General features: G+C 43.3%; 1 protein-coding gene across 1 annotated transcript in view; it reads right to left on the bottom strand.

Moving 5' to 3' along the window:
* Positions 1-18,937, bottom strand: part of PI4KA (phosphatidylinositol 4-kinase alpha) — a 62,924-nt gene that overhangs the window by 12,653 nt on the left and 31,334 nt on the right. The window contains exons 21-41 of the mRNA XM_054392729.1: positions 16,160-16,268; positions 15,237-15,373; positions 13,824-13,957; positions 12,366-12,448; positions 11,988-12,058; positions 11,753-11,877; positions 11,236-11,317; positions 10,245-10,328; positions 9,780-9,869; positions 9,215-9,334; positions 8,100-8,192; positions 7,196-7,352; positions 6,796-6,923; positions 5,420-5,578; positions 4,918-5,069; positions 4,310-4,417; positions 3,245-3,372; positions 3,045-3,164; positions 2,340-2,419; positions 1,405-1,598; positions 336-426 (exon numbers count right to left, since the gene is read on the bottom strand). Of these exons, the coding sequence (XP_054248704.1) occupies positions 336-426; positions 1,405-1,598; positions 2,340-2,419; positions 3,045-3,164; positions 3,245-3,372; positions 4,310-4,417; positions 4,918-5,069; positions 5,420-5,578; positions 6,796-6,923; positions 7,196-7,352; positions 8,100-8,192; positions 9,215-9,334; positions 9,780-9,869; positions 10,245-10,328; positions 11,236-11,317; positions 11,753-11,877; positions 11,988-12,058; positions 12,366-12,448; positions 13,824-13,957; positions 15,237-15,373; positions 16,160-16,268 (2,445 nt within the window). The remainder of the gene's footprint in view (positions 1-335; positions 427-1,404; positions 1,599-2,339; positions 2,420-3,044; positions 3,165-3,244; positions 3,373-4,309; positions 4,418-4,917; positions 5,070-5,419; positions 5,579-6,795; positions 6,924-7,195; positions 7,353-8,099; positions 8,193-9,214; positions 9,335-9,779; positions 9,870-10,244; positions 10,329-11,235; positions 11,318-11,752; positions 11,878-11,987; positions 12,059-12,365; positions 12,449-13,823; positions 13,958-15,236; positions 15,374-16,159; positions 16,269-18,937) is intronic.

The raw sequence follows: 18,937 nt of genomic DNA, 5'->3' as shown, positions 1-18,937 counted from the left end.
TCATTTCAGCAGCAGCAGCACTCACCAGTGGTCTTATTACACATTATGCCAAAGAAAAAGAAATGGTGGCTGCACTGCAAACAGGGAGTTTGGAGATGTTTGTGTGTGCTGAGAACATACCCAGGAACAAGACGTATGTGTAGCTAACTAGCCACCTACTCCTGTGACTGTGATTCTTGCCTCAGCACCCTGTTTCCATTAGCTGTTCTGTCTTTCCTACACAGCTAGGCCCAGCACTAGAATATACCTTGTGTTAAGTAAAGACTCTGTTTTCCAGTAGACCTGGATGAAATGGGCATAATGGGACTTGTAAGGGTAGAAATGCTCTGAAGTACCTTTATTGCTTCAGGAACATCACTAACAGCTCCTGGGTCCAGCCGAACCAGACGAGTCACTTCTGTTCCAATAGCTTCAGTGTTCTTAAATCTAAGTAGAAACAGGAATAGAAAATTCATAGATTCATAAATTGGTCTAGGTTGGAAGAGACCTTGAAGATCATCTAGTTCCAATACCCTCACCATAGACAGGGACACCTCCCACCAGCCCAGGTTGCTCAAGGCCTCATCCACCCTGGCCTTGAACACCTCCATGGAGGGGGCATCCATGACCTCCCTGAGCAACCTGTCCCAGTGTCTCACCATCCCCACTGGAAAAAAATTCTTTGTAATTTCCAGTCTACATCTCCCCTCCTCAAGCTTAAAGCTGCTCCCCCTCATCCTTTCATCACAATTCTGACAGCCTCATCTCTCTCTGCGAAGATGAGGACAAAAGAAGTATACGCTTAATAAACAAACAGTCCAGCTCTGAAATGATGCACGCTGAGAGACCAACATGATGTCAAAAGAGGATCCAGGAACAACTGGTCCTCATCCAGTGCTTTTGTATAGAGCACTAGGATAGTATTTTAGCCCACTGCTGGATCCTTGGCTGAAATATACTCTCTGGGCTTCTACAGAAAGCAGCCTGCAGAACTCTACTTGGCAAAAACTATCACTGCTGTAAGGGGGAAAGAATTTCCTTCCCCTTCCAGAGCCAACTATGCTGATTTTCCTATACTACTTATTAAAGTACATGCTGATGTCTAGCCAGAACAGCTCATTCCATGGCACTCGCAGCAGCACTGTTTAATGCTATCCCTGCTAATGGGTTCAAGGAAATTAAAACTCACATGTGATGGTTGCTAACAAAACACCATCTAAGCATTACTGAAGAACAGGTGGCTGGGCTCTACCAGAGCCTGAGCCAACTAAGTATACGAAGTAATTTAGTTCTTTTAATTTCAAAGGTCTCAATCAGCTGCAGAAGTATTCAAGGGGGCTGTAAACAGGAGCAAGTGGCATCAGTACTCACACAACTTGTAAGGCAGCAGGAATTACAGAAGTTCTTTCTTGGGGAATATCTCACCTTGTAGGCAGCTGTACAGCGAGATGAGGAGAGATGCTCCAAGCCAGATTGACATTATCCTTCCACTGCTTCTCACTAAGACTGATATACTTAGACCTCCAGTTTGCTACGCTGCTCTCTCCAGTCTGATCCAGTTCTAGTTCCGGGGCAGACAGAGGGTTGTACCAGGTAATCAAGCGCTCAATCTCAGTGGCCTGAGGAAAGGAGGAACATTAACAAAAATGTGCTTCTGGAAGAAGACAAACACTCCCAAATTCACAGAATGGCAGTGATTGGAAGGGACCTCCAGAGATCATCCAGTCCAACCCCCCTGCCAGAGCAAGACCCCCTAGGGTAGGTCACACAGGAACACAACCAGACAGGTTTTGAATGTCTCCAGAGAAGGAGACTTCACAGCCTCTCTGGGCAGCCTGCTCCAGGGCTGCAGCACCTTCACAGTGAAAAACTTTTCCCTTCTGTTCCTGTGGCACCTCCTCTGCTCCAGCTTGCACTCACTGCCCCTTTGTCCTACCATTGGATATCCCTGAGCAGAGCCTGGCTCCATCTTCTTGACACTGCCCTGCACATCTTTATCAACAGGAATGAGGGCACCCCTCAGACTCCTCTGCTCCAAGCTAAAGAACCCCAGCTCCCTCAGCCTGTTCTCAGAGGGAGATGTTCCACTGCCTTCAGCAGCGTTGTGGCTCTGCGTTGGACTCTCTCAGGCAGTTCCCTGAGCTCCTTCTTGAACTGAGGGGCCCACAACTGGACCCCAAGTTCCAGATGCAGCTTCAGCAGGGCAGAGTAGAAGGGGAGGAGAACCTCTCTGACCTACTAACCACAGCCCTTCTAATCCAGCCCAGGATGCCATTGGCCTTCTTGGGCACATTGCTGGCTCATGGGCATCCTTCTGTCCACCAGGACCCCCAGGTTTCCCCATTCTTCTGGTGGCCCACCAGCAATGAGAGCAGTAGTGTTCTTCGCTTCATGTAGTACTTGTGCAGCTGTGTGCCTCTGTTTGTCTTCTTAGACATTCCTGGAAAAAGAGATAAAAAATCCATTTTCAGTGGCTTTTGTTCTGTATGTTCCAATGGTACTTTCAAACTGCCCAGACCTGACATCAGTAACCCTGAAGAACTGAATAACCACAGGACATTTGTAACTTTAGATCAGAGTCACTGCAGAAAGTCACCACTGCAGCTCCTCAATGTACAGCTGTTCTCTGACCACATGGACTACAGCAGCCTACAACAGGGATATCAATTTATAGCCAGGATTGCATTTCCTTCAGAAACATGACAGCCTACTCAAAAAGAAAAGCTGTACAAAACCATAGCCTGCAATCTAATGTCACTCTGTTGCCCTGAAAAATCACTGGGGGCATGGCTTCACAAACTATCTCCTTATAGGATTCCAATACATCTTGCCCTCCACTCCTACTCCTCCTGCACTCCAGAGCCAATACTCTACCAAAACACCAGGTTATTTCAGAACTTTGCTGTTTCCTACCAGTGTGACTTTTCCAGCCTCATGTCCACCATCTGGCACTGGAAACTAAATACCCTGCCAGAAGAACAGGAGGCCAATGCTAAAGGTCTATATTGACTTTAAGCAGTATCTGCATAAAATATGCACCCAGCTGATTACAATTGAAAAGCTACCTGATTTTTTGGATATAGTTGACATGCCACTGGACAAAGGGTAAGTGTTTATCCATCCTTGGGTAGCTTGTTGCCGAGATCCGACATTGATATCCAAGTTGCTCCTGGTGTCTTGATTATCTAACAACAGAGCACAGATCTGATGTGGAATCCAATCAACGAAACAAGAGGCTTTGGAACCAGCACTTAAAGGAACTCACCAGGTGGCACAAGTTGGCTGGCTGTCAGGTACTTCTTGTCTGAGAACATGGCTGTCCAAAACTTGATCAATATGCTGATATCCTCACGAAGCCTCTTCTCCCCTTGTGTAGGGAACTTGGAGGGACAACTTCAAGAAATCACACAGATAATGTAAAGTTGAATGTATTAGGAAAGAGAAACAAATCCCACACAAATCTAATCATAGTATCATAGAATGCTCTGGGTTGGAAGCGACCTCCAAAGGTCAGCCAGTCCAACCCCCTCTGCAGTAAGCAGGAACATTCTCCACTAGATCAGGTTGCCCAGAGTCCTGTCAAGCCTCACCTTGAATATCTCCAGGGATGGGGGCCCAACCACCTCCCTGGGCAACCTGTTCCAGTGTTCCACCACTCTCATAGTAAAGAACCTGTTCTTTATTATTCTGACCCAAATCTGCTTTATTCTGTCTGGCTGAAGAGTACAAACTGCCTTTTATAAAATTAAGCAGCAGTCTGTCAGCATCTTTGATTCATCTAAAATTTAGTTTTCTGACTGCCTGCTTCACATTCAGACCCTCCTACCCATTACACCTCTTCTGTGTGCCCATGTCCAGCACTGAAATCAGCAGATTCGAGGTGGATGTATTTCCCAAACAGCTGCGTTTCAGCCACATGCTCTGTAGCAACAATTCTTTACATCTTACAACTCCAAGGTACAGTTTGGAGCACTGAATAAACTTGCAGATAAGGAAAGAACCGAAAGATTCGTGAAAGGTACTCCTTTATAAACTGCACATAAAAAAATGGAACTTAGATCTGAGCCTCTTTGAAATGGTTTATGAATCACAGAACAGCACAAAGAAAGGAAAGGGTTTGTTAAAATGGGTGAAAAAGTAAAGAAGGAAGATACATCACTAAAATGACTGAATGATGTGGGCTGGAAGGGACCTTAATGATCATCTAGTTCCAACCCCCCCTGCCATGGGTAGGGACACCTTCAAAGAGCAAGACAGCTGCTGCTCTGAAGTTTCATAGAATGTTCAGAAAATCACCCCCTCCCCCTTTCAGTGAGTAGCTGCGAAGTACCTGAAATAATCAAAGGCAGTGGAATAAATCTTCTCTCTCAGAACATTTCGAATAGTCGCATTTGGAACCACATCAGCATGCAGCAAAGACAACCCCAGAGTCAGTAACCTAATAAACAAAACAGAGAATGAAGTTTGTCATTCCCAAAATGGTGACCAATACAACACCACACAAAGCACAGCTCCAGCTGCAGCTCCGTTCAACTCTTTGCAAAGTATCTGATTCAGAGCTCTTGGCAAACCATTTTCATTTTCATCAGTCTGTTCCTAAAGCTGTGACTACTGAGCCACAGAAAGTTGAAGCCTTCAAGTCACAGAAGGTGAAAACTGATGCAGCAAAGTTATTCCCAACAGCTACACTGACTGGATCCATGACATGGGCAATTCACTCTAAGAAATCACCACATCAAGTTTTCTGAAGCACCAAAACCAACTTTCAGGCTAAAGCTAGCTTTGAAGGCATCATCCAGGCTTTTAAAGGAATTTTCACCACTTGAAGCCAAAGACATTTAGTGTTTAGGGTCTTTTTTTTTTTTTTTTCTTTCTCTCTTTCTCCCACCCCTCTATTACCTCATTTCTTCCACCAACGGCAAAACAAATGCTACTCACTTAAATCGGGGTCCAATGGCCGCCACGTGCCGATTCAAACTGCCTTTTGCCCCTCCAATGTTCAGGGACAGAGAGCGCTGGAGCAGGCTGGAGAAGATCTCTATTTGGTCAGAACTGCAGTATTTGGCTATTTCGAACCTCTGCACCAAAAACTGAGAAAGAGAGACAGACAGGCCATGCTTCCTCTGACCCTTTTTATCTCAACAAATCTCCATCTCCTCTGTTTCAAACACCTTCCTCCCCCTCAGTTATCATGTTCATCTAAAAGAGTGTCTCCTGAGCTTTGAGGCAGAAGGACAACCACAGAATTGCTTGGGTTGAAAGAAACCTCTAAAGGTCATCTAAGTCCAAGCCCCCTGCAGTGAGCAGGGACATCCTCATCTAGATCAGGTCACCCACCACAGTGACTCCACTCCCTGCCTGAGTCATGGCAAGGAACAGTGCAGACCAATCACAGCCTCACTGCAGTGCTACCATACTTGGGATGCTCACAACTACACACCTCTATCCAGATGTAATGTGGGGTCACCTCTGGTGGGCAAGGCCTCGGCTGGCTCTCTTCTGAGGCTGCTAATGGATCTGCTTCTTTCTGTTCAGCAGAAAAGAGGCCAACTTTCTGCTCCACTGTCATCTGCCAGGCTCCTGCCATTTCCCGCATGAACTGCAAACAGGAAGACAACAGCAGTGCTAGTTTCAAGTGTTTCTTGTTTGAGGAGCACCTCTCATACAGAAAGCATTGTCTTCCTCCACAGCATACACAAGAATCTGGGATGTTAATCCAAATTCACTGCAGTGTTTATGGAGAGGCAGAGACAGGTGGTGCATCCTATCCGAAAGAAAACATTTCTTTCATATCCTAAATTCCAAAGGGAAGAAAAAACTCCTCCAGAAGTCCAGCTAGCAACCAAAAGACTAAAGGCAACAGCAGACAAAGGGTTGTATTTTGTGGAGGAGACCAAAGTGTTCAATCATCTGGTGCTGGTCATTCTCCCTTCTCTGCTGAGGGTTACTGCCTCCAACAGCAGGACAGCAGAGACGAAGTGCACTGCATGTTCCCATGTGCTGCAGGCCACACTCTAGCCCCTGAGCACACACACAATATAAATGGCACATCATTCACTCTTGCTGAACTTGCTCTAGGGAGCAGGATTCTCTGGTAGACAGGAGGCCCAGCAACAAAAGGTCCTTATCTGATCTCTTTGATAAGAGACAAAGAAATCCCCCAGAAACCTAAGAGAAAAAATGGAAACTAATGCTTAAGAAGTTACCCACTGAAATGTGGATGTAAACTGACCCGAGGAAGCTGAGACGGATGATTATCCACACAGTGCCCACCAACTGCAGCAGTTACCAGAGGCAGCTGTGTGTGGGCTGTCACCACACTACACAGAGTTGCTTTATTACCTTCAGACTCATCCCTACCTCACAAAATACAGCTGCTTTAGCCTCTTACAATATAAGGACACTTAAAAGCCTATTTTTAATGCAAGGTTGCAAAGTCAGGTACCAGAGGCTCTGACTAATAAGCAGGGACATTGATTTCTATTTGTTTTAAAACACCATTCTATAAATTGTGGCAGTCCATAACCTGATTCATGAGCAGCTCAAGCATCTCAGCAGCAAAGTAAATGGTGCAGTGGAGATCCTAACAGATTTCCTTTGCCAAATCATTCCTGCTGCTGAGAAAGATCCAATTCCCACAGTCCACTTTGCAAGGGGTCTCATGCTTCCAAGAATACACAAACTGAGATTTCCTGACAGGCAAAAGTGATTTACCATCCTTCCTAGACACAGATTCACAAGAGCTGTGAACTTTTCAAATTCTTCTCTCTTCCCAACTTGCAGGGGCAGGGAAAGAGTTGTTAAAGAGCTTCTTACCGGCACTTCTATCCCATTCTTGGCAGCAAGCAGCCACTCCCAGCAAGCAATTGCTGTTTCCATGCCATGTTCATTGAACATTCGCAGGGGGCCCCAACACAGATGATGAAGGAGCTGGGGATCACAGTCTGAAAACAAACCTCCACTCAGATTTCTCCAAGATAAATAAATGCCTTTCACATCAGCATGAAATTGCTGTGCACAGTATGTAATAATCAATCCCTAATAAATAGCTTCTAGTTTAAGAAGGCTGTTCCCCACTATGAGCTAATTGAAAAAACTCAGCCATGGTTTTTTCTCCAAGTGGGTGCACCCTGGGTTTGTATACAAATAGCTATTGTGGTTTATTACCCTTGGCATTCACAGCCAGAGAGCAGAGCTCCCATTTGTTTTTCATTACCTTTGCTGCTTATTAGCAGTGCAGTCAATTTAAACATGGCCTGGGTGTAGAATTGAGTGTGGCCTGATTCAAGAGCATCATTCAGCTCTTTGACCATCAGTTTATTCAGGTCAGATGTTCGTCCTGTAGCATTTGAGAACTGAATCATTCCAGAAACCTGTAAAATATAATGGGTTTTTCAACAGAGAACAGCACTTTGGAGAATCTAGTTTGGAATTGGGTCATATGCTGAATAAGGAACTCCAAAAAGATGTCTTTTGCTAGTGCCAAACTAAATCATAGAATGGGTTGGGTTGAAGGGACCTCCAGAGGTCATCCAGTCCAACCCCCCTGCTGTCAGCAGAGACATCCTCCACTAGATCAGGTGGCTCAAAGCCTTCTCAAGCCTGACCTAGAATGTCTTCAGGGATGGGGCGTCAACTACCTCCCTGGGCAACCTGTTGCAGTGTTCCACCACCCTCATAGTGCAGAACTTGTTCCTAACATCCAATCTAAATCTGTGCTTCTCCAATTTCAAACCATTGCCCCTCATCCTATCACTGCAGGCCTTTGTAAATAGTCCCTCTGCAGCCTCTTGTAGGCCCACTTAGGTACTGGAAGGCAAATATCAGGTCTCTCCATAGCCTTCTCTTCTCCAGGCTGAACACTCCCAGCTCCTGCAGCCTGTCCTCATAGCAGAGGTGCTCCAGCCCCCTGGTCATTGCTATGAACTTTCTGCAAGACCAACAGTAAATCATCTGTTTAATAACCAGGAAAATGAAGCCCTTTATCTTGAAGGGATTCAACTTTGATGTTTGTGCTCAAAATAACATTGGGCCATGCAATAAATTCGGTAGGAAGGGACCCTGAAAAGCCATGTCAGAGCTCCTGGACACTCCACACTCAAGAGAAAGCCTGCACTTACCTCCCCTGCATAGCGGTTGCGCAGGTTCAGAGAAGCCATGAAGTTGGAGTAGTCCTTCTTCACGCAAGTTGGTCTTTCAGTTAGCTGGGTTGCCTACGAGCAGACCACAGAAGTGTTTGAGCTCACACCCAACTGCTTGTCAGACATTCACAAATGTTTTATTCTTTATGCTAATAAACAGTATCATGACTCTTAGGTGTAACAGCACCTGAACTGATACAAATTATCTAAGAAACTGAGCACTGATCATATCCAGATTTCAAACTGGGTACACTGATTTCTGTAGACTTTTGGAAAGGCATAAAAACGACAGAATCTCTGGGACGGCTCCTCCCTTCTCATGAAGAGGTAAGGAAGATGACAGATGAGTAGATGTGATTGGTTCTGCCCTCTCCATGCAGCACCTCGCTGAAATATTTTTTTCTCATCTTGAAGAAGTACACTAATAATCCATCTCTCCCTTTGCAGGAGCACTCAGGGGTTCGGGCCTCAGAGGTTTTTCCTCAAAAACAAATAAACAAACAACAAGATTGATGATTCATTATATTGTGCAATGAATTTCTTATATTTAATATGAGGCCAGGAAAAGGTCAAAAATTCAGCACTCCTGCAATGCTCTGTTTCAGTTCTGCTAATGCCTAGCTCAGCTCAGCAATAGAGAAACTTTTGAGTCTCTTATTACACATCTTGGACATAAAATCCAAACTGCTAGCCATCTAAAAGCTTTCTGAAAGAGCTTTTGGCACTTGGTTGACATGCAGGAGGGCCCTGATCAGAACACTGTTAAGCTATGCCACTATCCTAGAAAGCAGCTCATTTCAGTCCTACTTGTTTCAAAGCATTAAGAATTATATATAGAAACCTCTTAAACAGGACCAGATACAGATTTGTTTCTTTCTTTGGACCATTTTACTTTTCAGTGTTTTTGAAAACAAGATGACTGGCAGAAACCCTGATTTGAGATGGGAAGAAATAAGGCACCTGAGTGACATTCAACTGCTATGACAACAGTGGGTTGGGAATCTGCGTTATATGGTTATACTGAATGTTACAAAATCAACATGACAGCTACACAGCTGACAGACAACCAAGCAAGGATTGTGCCCCAAACTCACGCCCAGAGTGGTGTTCTGCCTGTTGTAGCCTGCGAAGTGCAAAACGCTTTCTGTAGCCATAGCCAGTCCTGTGTGCTGGGACAGACCTGAGACCCAGTTCTGATGTTTGTTTAGGTACTCCTGCAAAAAATACAGCAATCAAATCAATCAATCAATCAATCATGAGCTGGGTGAAAAAGGACTGTGTGTTTCAAAACAAGGCAGTTCATAAATGTTGTATCATTGCAAACTACCAGAAACCTGAATTACAAACAGACCTCCTGATAAACAGACTGTCTTCACATTAGGCACTGCTCCTCTGGCTACAAGAAACTCTGAATGTTCTCCTAATACATAGAGAGCAAGACTGGTTCCATTTTGTTAAAGGAGGTTGTGGATGCCTCCTTCCTAGGGGTGTTCAGCGCCAGGTTGGATGAAGACTTGAGCAGCTGAGTCTAGTTGAGAGGCACCCCTACCCCTGCCCATGGTGGGGAGGTTGGAGGAGATGATCTCAGAGGTCTCTTCCAACCTGAGACACTCTATGATCTGCAAAGAGCAAATTATTTCATGGAAGCAGGCTCATTACCTGAAGATGAGATTTTGTAACTGAGGGAGCCCACTTCATTGCTTCTTGCAGAATCATCCCACAGCGTGCAGCAAAATCCTTGACTATGCTCTAGAATTAGAAAGCATCAGAACAATCAATACAACACAGGATATTAAATAAGAGGCACTAGTTTCACTGGTGTTATTAAATAACATGGAGTGTAAGACAAGTTGCAGCAACTTGATACCATTAAAATTTTCTGTAACAATTAAATGTACCCTTAGAAACAAATAACTCTTAGGCTCCAAGTCAAATAATAAGAAGAATGAGGAAAAAAATGTAAATAGCAAGTGTCATTTGGTACTAGAAAAACCTTCCCCAGGAAAGTCACCTTTCAAAAAGGACCATTCGGAGGAGCTCATTAAATTGTCTCCTTGGCTTAAAACAAACAAAAAATAATCAGGCATTATTTTGTTGTTTGATAAATCAAGGAGGGTTGCTTACCTCTCTGGCCTCATGTGTGTCAGGGACAGTTATTCTATAAGGTGCATCAGGGATATCATAGTATGGTTGGTCCTTGTGAATGTCCTAAACAGAAACAATTATGAATTGTCAATAAGGTAAAACTAAAGGTCACTTAACATGGACCGTACAAGCAGCACTCTCCTCAAACTGAAATCTGATTTACTAAACTTTTTTGCTAATACTTGCTCTCAAAGTCAACCTGAACAGCTCCAAGAATTTTTTTTATTCCAGTTTAGTTTTCAGTTTAAATAATGTGAGAAGCCCACAACCTTGACATTTAGTACAAAAATAAAACTTTACCAAGCATTTCCATCTTAAAAAAATACAAATATGGAATAAATAAATTTTAAAAAAAAGGATAGGCATTCATAGATTTGGGAAAAAAATGACAACCAGAATGCATAAAAAGTATACAAACCAAAAAAACCAGCAAATTTTTCTTTCAAATGATACAGTTCCCGGGAGCCTGCTTCAAAATCAGTGTGGGCAGCAGAGGGAGAGAGGTGATTTCTGCCCCTCTGCTCTGCTGAGACCCTATCTGGAGCGCTGTGTCCAGCTATAGAGCCCTCAACACAGGAAGGACATAGATGTGATGGAGAGGGTCCAGAGAAGGCCACAAAGATGATCAGGAGGCTGGAGCACATCTGCTATGGATACAGGCTGAGGAAGCTGGGGGTGTTCAGCCTGGAGAAGAAAAGGCTCCAGGGAGACCTAACAGCAGCTTGCCAATACCTGAAAGGAGGTACGAAAGGGCTGCAGAGGGACTGTTTGCAAAGGCCTGCAGTGACAGGATGAGGGACAATGGTTTGCAATTAGGGAAGATTTAGGTTGGATATTAGGAACAAGTTCCACCATAATTACTAAATAAATGCAAAGCAAAGCAAAAAATCACCCAAATATCAAGTGTGTGAAACAAAGCCAGAAACATAAACTTGATTTCCCCAAGAGCATTACTGAAAAGGGAACTTACTGCACTGAGAGACAGTGACAGCGTCTGCAGAATATCCAGCATAGTCTTCAGCACGGTCCCACTCCACAGCAAGTGAGGAAATCTAGAGCAAGACAGGAGTCAGGAACACAATAAACACAGAGAACTGAAGAAGGAAATTATTTTATCAAGAAATGGAGCTGCTCAAAGAGCTTGATGTATACATTGGACTCAGTGGAAGTCACAAAGTGTTCCATGGCTTAGAAGAGCCTAACTCAATGCTGTTAAAAGCTGTCTAAGAGCAAGATGAAATGAGCTAAGGTGAGATTGCATTTATTTCACAGGCACTTTGCTTTGCTCCACCCGTGGGAATACTAACACAGAAATGTTAAACAGGAGTTTCAGAGCCCAGGTTAAAAATACTATTTAATGTTATTTTTCAAGGAGGTGTTTCAGAGCTACTGGCCAAGAAATTCACTTGACTGCTGTCATCAACTGCACAAGTGATCACTGAGCAGTCAAGGCGAAGAGAGAACAGAAAAATGAACCCTGTACTCACTTGTCTACCAGACCAGATAAGTATTTGTCTGCAACTCTCCTGATCCTCTTGTGAATGTGGTTAAAGTTCACCAGCAAGAACTGAGCATGTCTCTCCAGCTCCTCTTCATTCTCCTTGGTTTTAGGCTACAAAGCAGGTCAAAAAGAACTATGAAACTCATCAGGAAAAGCACAAGCAAATTTTCATCAAGGAACATGTCTGCACGTTTAAAATGTTCTTTTCCATGCAACCTTACTTTATCAGCCATCATCGTCAGGAAAGCTTCAAACACCTTATCAGCAACAGCTATCACACACTGCATCATGCCTGAGGAACGGAGAGAAGCAACAGGTTGGATTATCAAAATGCTCTTTGCTTTCTGAGCCACGTTTCACACTTCCAAAGTGTTCAGTTTACTCAGCCAATATTGAGCTGAGTTGTTTCAAAACAAAAGCAGCATTCTTGTCAACAAGAAAGCAGCAGCAGCCTTCTGAGTGGGGTTCATTTTGTCATACAGGTATCTGTCTCAGTGGGAGTCATTTTGTCAGGCAGTTATCTGTCTCATTTGAATTTTACATGGCTGGCATAGCTTTGTAACACCTTGCTGCAGTATGAACCAGCCAGGTGATCTTACCAGATTTGTCTTTTTGGATTGCTTTGTCCTCAAAATAGCAAAACATGACCTGGAAGCGATCTTGGTCAGTGGAACGCAACACTCTAGGAAAAGAAGAGAGTTTTGTGGGTTGGATTTCGTTTTCCTCGTTTCATTTTCTTTTTCTTTCTTTGAAAGATCTTCAGCACTAATCTATGTACTTTGGCATTACAGTACACACCACACACACGGTCCTTGTTTATTTCAAGTCTCTAGGAAGTGGGATATTGCTGTTTGTTTCTACATTCAATAAACAGAGCTGGGATCAAAAAACGCTTGTCAGCTGAGACAGTAACTTTCACACCTCAGGATGGGAAGCCTGATGATGATGCACAATCAATCACCACAAAGAGATAAACATGGTACAATCTTTGGCATTTCTAAAGGCTTAGCACCTGGTTAATTTGCATATGAGGGAAACAATTTATTTACAATTGTTTCTACAGTACAGCCTTTCTGGAAAGGGTTGTCCCTGTTGGCAGTTCTTGGCAAAGTAAGAGTGTGCTAGAGAAGTTTCTTCCTATTTTGCTCACTGCTAGACCTCCACCTCAGCTTTCACAGTCACACCTTGCACTGGGCTGAAAGATGACCTCAAAGGTCATTTTGTCCAACCCTCCTGCACTCAGCAGGGACACCTCCAACTAGATCAGGCTGCCCAGGGCCACAGTGAGTCTGATCTTGAACGTCTCCAGGGACAGGGCCTCAACCATATCCCTGGGCAGCCTGTTTCAGTATTTCACCACTCTGTGCAGAACTTCCTCCGGATGTCCAGCCTAAATCCATCCTGCTCCAGTTTCAAACCTTTGAACAGTTTCAAACCTTCAAACCCATATCCTGTCACTTCAAGCCCTTCTAAACAGTCCCTCCCCAGCCTTCCTGTAGGTCCCCTTCAGATATTGAAATGCATCTCTAAGGTCTCCCTGGAGCCTTCTCTTCTCCAGGCTAAACAGCCACAACTCTCCCAGCCTGTCTTCAGTTACACACTCCTTTGAAGAGCAATAATAAATACACTTTTAAAAGGAAAAAATAAAAAAGATGAATTCAGTATGTTTGATTAGTGCAACCTAATGCTGACGGGGAAAAAGTACTCTACAGAACATTGTACTCAGCTCCTACAGTACAGGTCTACAGTGGCCTGCAGAAGTGCAAGCATGATACTGTGCAGAGGATATATTATGCTTGAAGGACATTCACTTAAAGAACCTTTTTATCCATTTTCTATTTTTTTCCATTCTTCTGTATTATTCCATCCTTCTTATCTGCCCTAAACGCAGAGATGTGCACAGGTGACTTCCTAGTTTCTCAGTCATCAACAGAACTGATGTGACTAAAAATACTGATTTCATTTGCCTCGGTGTTTGAATATTTTGACTTGAGCACAGAGGTTTTATTTCTTTTGTAACTGACTCAGTGAAAAAAGCAGCCCCTATAAGTATGTACCTCATATACTCCAGGCGGTAAACAGACAGCAGATAGGTAGACATGGCAAAGTCCAACTTATTGATCAGGGCTGACACTTCTGGAGGAGGATCCAAGAGGTTTATTATGGTACTCCGCAGCTCATTTAATTCAGCCTAGAGATGAATACACAAAGTTATCTGAGTGAGAGTGCTTCAGCCATTTGTGTTCTGAAAACATTTAGCTGTTACTCTTTTCACTTTTGAACCTTTGCAAACAATATGCCAGGATCCTTCTATCTGCAGACTGACTCAGCAAGCCATGGGGTCTTCAAATGCAGAATGAAACAGAAATAAATACTCGAGTCAAGCTTGCTGAAACAGCTGCTAGTTTCCATGCAGCTATACCAATGAAGAAATACAGTTCCTGGATCACAGGATGTTAGGGTTGGAAGGGACCTCTGGAGATTGAGTCCAACTACCCTGCCAGAGCAGGACCATAGAATCTATCACAGGACACACAACACCACATCCAAATGGGTCTTGAAAGTCTCCAGAGGAGGAGACGCCACAACCTCTCTAGGGAGCCTGCTCCAGTGCTCTGGGACCATCACAGTGAAAAAGTTCCTTCTCATGTTGAGGTGGAACCTCCTAGTGCTGTAGTTTATATCCATTACCCCTTGTCCTATCACAGGGTGCAACTGAGCAGAGGCTGTCCCCTCCCTCTTGACATCCAGCCCTCAGATGATTATAAACATTTATAAACAGCCTGCACTAAATCCATGTTATTTTGATCAACGTCAACCTTGACCAGCTTCTTAAACATCATGGATTTGTTGTGCCATTCTTTGGTGTCACAGAAGTAAATCTCTAGACACAATGCAGATTTCTGTACTGTTTGGGATCCAAAGACACTCCAGACTCATAGATCAGCAGGGGTTGGAAGGGATCCCTACAGATTATCCAGTCCAACCCCACTGCCAAAGCAGGATCACCTATCTACTTTACCCTGCTACCACAAATAGTCCTCAGGTAAAATCTGTCCTGCAAACACTAGAAGAGAGAAATATATCAGTACAAAACCAAAGGATAAAAAGGTAAAAAGCCTAAAAACCACCTCAGTTACCATTTCTTTCAAAGGCTGTGTGTTGCTTCCTTTCAAAATTTGCTGGTTTTTTTTTTTAAATGTGTTTCAAATTGGAAGAACCTCCATCTCCACTAAGAGGTGGTTTCTACACCTAATAAAAACAGTGTGGCTGTCACCCTGGCCACTTGTATTAAACAACAAAACCAAACCCAAGTCATTTATGTACGCTGCTGTCGTAAGTGTAGTGTAAAAAAACCTGATTTTTACTAATAGGAGGCAGGCTGAATCATGATTGTGCTGATAAATCCTGTTACTGTATCATTTAAGACTGATGGACATTATGGAAGGAGAGGAGAAATGAATTCTTACAGGAGTCACAGTATCATTCTTCATTGCAGAATTGTACTGAAGAACAGACCGAAGTGGTTCTTTGCTGGGAAATGTGAGCAATGGAGACTTGGTGGCAATTTCACACACACCTTCATACCATTCTTCTGGCCAGAGACCTGTAGCACAGTATAAAGAGGAAGGTGGGGTCAGAGAGAAAAAACAATATTCAGCTTCCAGTGGTAAGATAAGGGGTGAGGGGTGCAAACTGGAGCAGAGGAAGTTCCATGTGAACATAAGGAAAAATTTTTTCGCTGTGAGGATGCCAGAGCCCTGGAGCAGGCTGCCCAGAGAGGTTGTGAAGTCTTTCTCTGGAGACATTCTAAACCTGCCTGGATGTGTTCCTGTGTAGCCTGCTCTAGATGGTCCTGCTCTTGCAGAGAGGTTGGACTGGATGATCTTTCGAGGTCCCTTCCAACCCCGAACACTCTGTGACTCACAAGGCTAAATGGCATTACCAAGGTGCGTGCTTCTTTCCAGGGCCAATTTTTCATGCATTTAAGCACAAAGACTCAGCTCCAGCAATCCACATTCTGAACATATCAAACATCTTTACATAATTCCAAGTAAAGCCTCTCAATGGGCAGGAAGTTTCTACCTGATTACCCCATGCGTCTGATCTTCCATTTCAGGGACTTTGCTATCAAAACTCACACTTAACTGAGGCTAACTGCTGTACTAGCTTAGAAAAAGAAAACCTCAGTGCAAGAAGAAGTTCTACTGGGCTCAATCTCCCAGACTGTAAAGAAATCCTACCAGAGAACTGTCCTGTAAGCTGTTTGCTTTGTAGTGTCCTTATGCCTCTAACTTTTCTTCAGCCTGCTGTCAACAGAGCACAGTTACACTCAGACTCATCAAGAGCGTAAATATGAGCAACAACATGGCTCTCTTGGAAAAGACTCTACCTGATCCTTCCACAGCAAAGCCCATCAGCACTGAATACAACCAGAAGTCACGGAACAGCTTTTGCAGCCTGGGCTTGGCCTCCTTGATGGGTGGCAAGCGTCTGGTGAGCTACCAAAGAAATAAAAATTAACGTCAGAAAATGGCAGGAGCTGCAATAATTTCATTCCATAATAAGAAATCAATTCATGCACTTTCTTTACTAGGATATACAAAGGCAATGTTCTTTGTCACCTACTAAAAATCCTGGTGCATTGTTAAGAGGGAAGAAAACGATGACATCTTGGTAGAGTATCTGAAATGCCAGCATTCGAGATGCCTGCTGTAAGAATTTCCTTTGCTTCACACAGGAATAAGACCATGCTGACAGAGTAAGCTCTGAAGAGAAGCCACAATATTAGTGTACTACCAACTGCAGAGAGGAAGAGACTATGTGGTCCTTCAAACTGTGTTGAAGACAATGCCACGCAGCTTTGCTGCAGTGCAAAAGGAACTCAAACCCAAATAAATATTAGTCAGGCATACTTCTGGTTGCTATTGTTTATTGGCTTGGTGGAAATATATTGAGGCACCAATTGGGGCTCCTTCATTGTTTGCTCCCACGCACAAAATGACCTCAGTTCTGAAGAATTTACTATCTAAACAAGGAAGGAAAGAAGCATTTTCAACCCATTTATTAACATTCTCTGATACTTTTTTGCACAAACAGCTGCTGCCACTGGAGGAGCAGAGTTTATAATCCCAAGTCAAGAGGATATGCAGTTCTAGATAAATTCGTAACACAAAGCTCATCATTTGTTATCCTAAAAAGTGTCTGAAGCAGGGGCAGTGCTCAAAAAGTGAAATAAATGGCCCATTAAACTGCCAAGATGTATTCCATAGGACTGTGGCTTATTACTGTTACATTTATTAAGAAAATATTAGACATTCATCTGGTTTTTAAATCTTAAGTTTTCATGCACTGTATGATAATTCTCTTGAGGTATGGAGAAAATGTTTGTTAAGCAAATGCTAGATATTAATCTGGTTTTTAACTCTTAGTTCTCTCTAACTGTACAATAATTCTGTTGAGGTATGAAAGCCAGCAATATTTCAGTGAAATCTATAGAGCCAACTTTGGATGTATTTGTAGATTACGAGGCAGATTGTCCATTTTATAAAAAAGGCAAAACAAAATCCCTCTGTTATAGTAAAATTAATCTGTGGTTAAGCTGCTGAATGGCATGATGAGAAAAAGTTGCTTGTGCAATGCACTTGTGCACTAACATAACACTGACTGCTGGAGCCTGATCACCACATCTGCAGTAAGATACTGCCCTGTCTCAGCACAAACTAGCAGTGATGTGGGTTTTACCAGGCATTAACAGTCAAGTTTATGCTTGTGCTTGACTTTGAAACTTTCCATACACACCCATTTCTGCTCAAAGATCTTCCTCAAAAGGGAGCAAGTACCTGCAAAGCTATAAAAGCAGTACAACAAACAGCACACAGTTCAGCAGGGATCACCAGGCAAGGGAGGGATTTTGGCTGACGAAGTAAGTTTAGCAGTGTTTGGTTTAGAGAAATGTTTACTTTGGGAGACACACAAAAACCTAGCGTCAAAGTTCAGATTTAAACTCAGCCATTCTCCGATCTTCAGCTACTCCACACATCCTTTCTGTACAGTGGCTTAAAGGTAAGCTTGATTTCTATCTGCTCTTTTAGGTAGATCTGACACAGATGCTTATTATATTGCGGAGGTGGGGTGGGGAATGTTTTGCCTGTGTTAGTGCTGCTAAGCAGTAACTGAAGGTTGGGGAAGGTGATAATGTAAAGCTGGGACCCGCAGATAACAAATTCCTCTGTGGCAAAAGCTGAAAAGATCCATCAATAGGCAGAGGATCTCAGCCCAGAGGGCCTGACTTCTGGGGGCAGGGGAAAAAAGTTAAAGAACCATGATTTTACAAAGAAACGAGAAGAAAAAGAATGATTTGAGTCATTCAGCCACAGGACAAAAAGCATTTAAAAAGCACCTTCTGGGGATCCTACCTTGTTACTAAAAACGATTTTTTGTTGTATGGGATAATCACCTTAAATGCTTTCAGGATTCCAGTCTAATTAGTTCAGGGGGAAGAGTTTTGAATATTAAATTGTTCAAGTACTTCAGTCCTGCTACAATCTGAAAATGTTTTCCTTTGAGCACTGCTTTTATTCACAGGTATGTATCTCTGTAGTTCACTTCTAAGGAACAGCTCTTTGGACTATTTGCTAATTTGAAAACCATTCTAATCAACACCACAGGAAGATTTTTTGTTTTAACAGTGCAGTCCCCTGCTGATGGTGTTTAGCACAAATGCACATCTCTGTCCATGTTTGCTGCTAAATCCCTAGGTCTTTATTCCATCCAATTTCAGCTTTGTTTCAAAAATCAAACTCCCAATTTTTGTTGTAGCTACAAAATGTCTGGTTTCCAAATCCTTCAGTACATGTCAGCCTTCTGGTATGCTCCTTCAGTGGCTGCCTAGTCCCTCCTCCTCCTCCTCCTCCCTAGCTCAAATCTTCAAACTTCTCTTCACATCATATTTTTAGCACGCCCTAGTAACACAGTTAGCAGCAGACCTGAAACCTTGCAGGTTTATAAATAAAAGAGTCCACATGTTTTTAGGTAAGGAGGTTTGTCATTCCTGAAATATGCCAATAATGACAACTTCCACAGGAGAAGGTCAACCAATTCTTTGGCAGGCTGGAGGCTTTATGTAAGCCAACCTGATTACCAGCAAAACAATTCAGCACTGTTCCAC

This window comes from Indicator indicator, chromosome 26 (assembly GCF_027791375.1).
Source record: "Indicator indicator isolate 239-I01 chromosome 26, UM_Iind_1.1, whole genome shotgun sequence".
NCBI lineage: Eukaryota > Metazoa > Chordata > Aves > Piciformes > Indicatoridae > Indicator > Indicator indicator.
The sequence above is the reverse complement of the archived record's forward strand: the minus strand, read 5'-3'. Positions and strand labels throughout refer to the sequence as shown.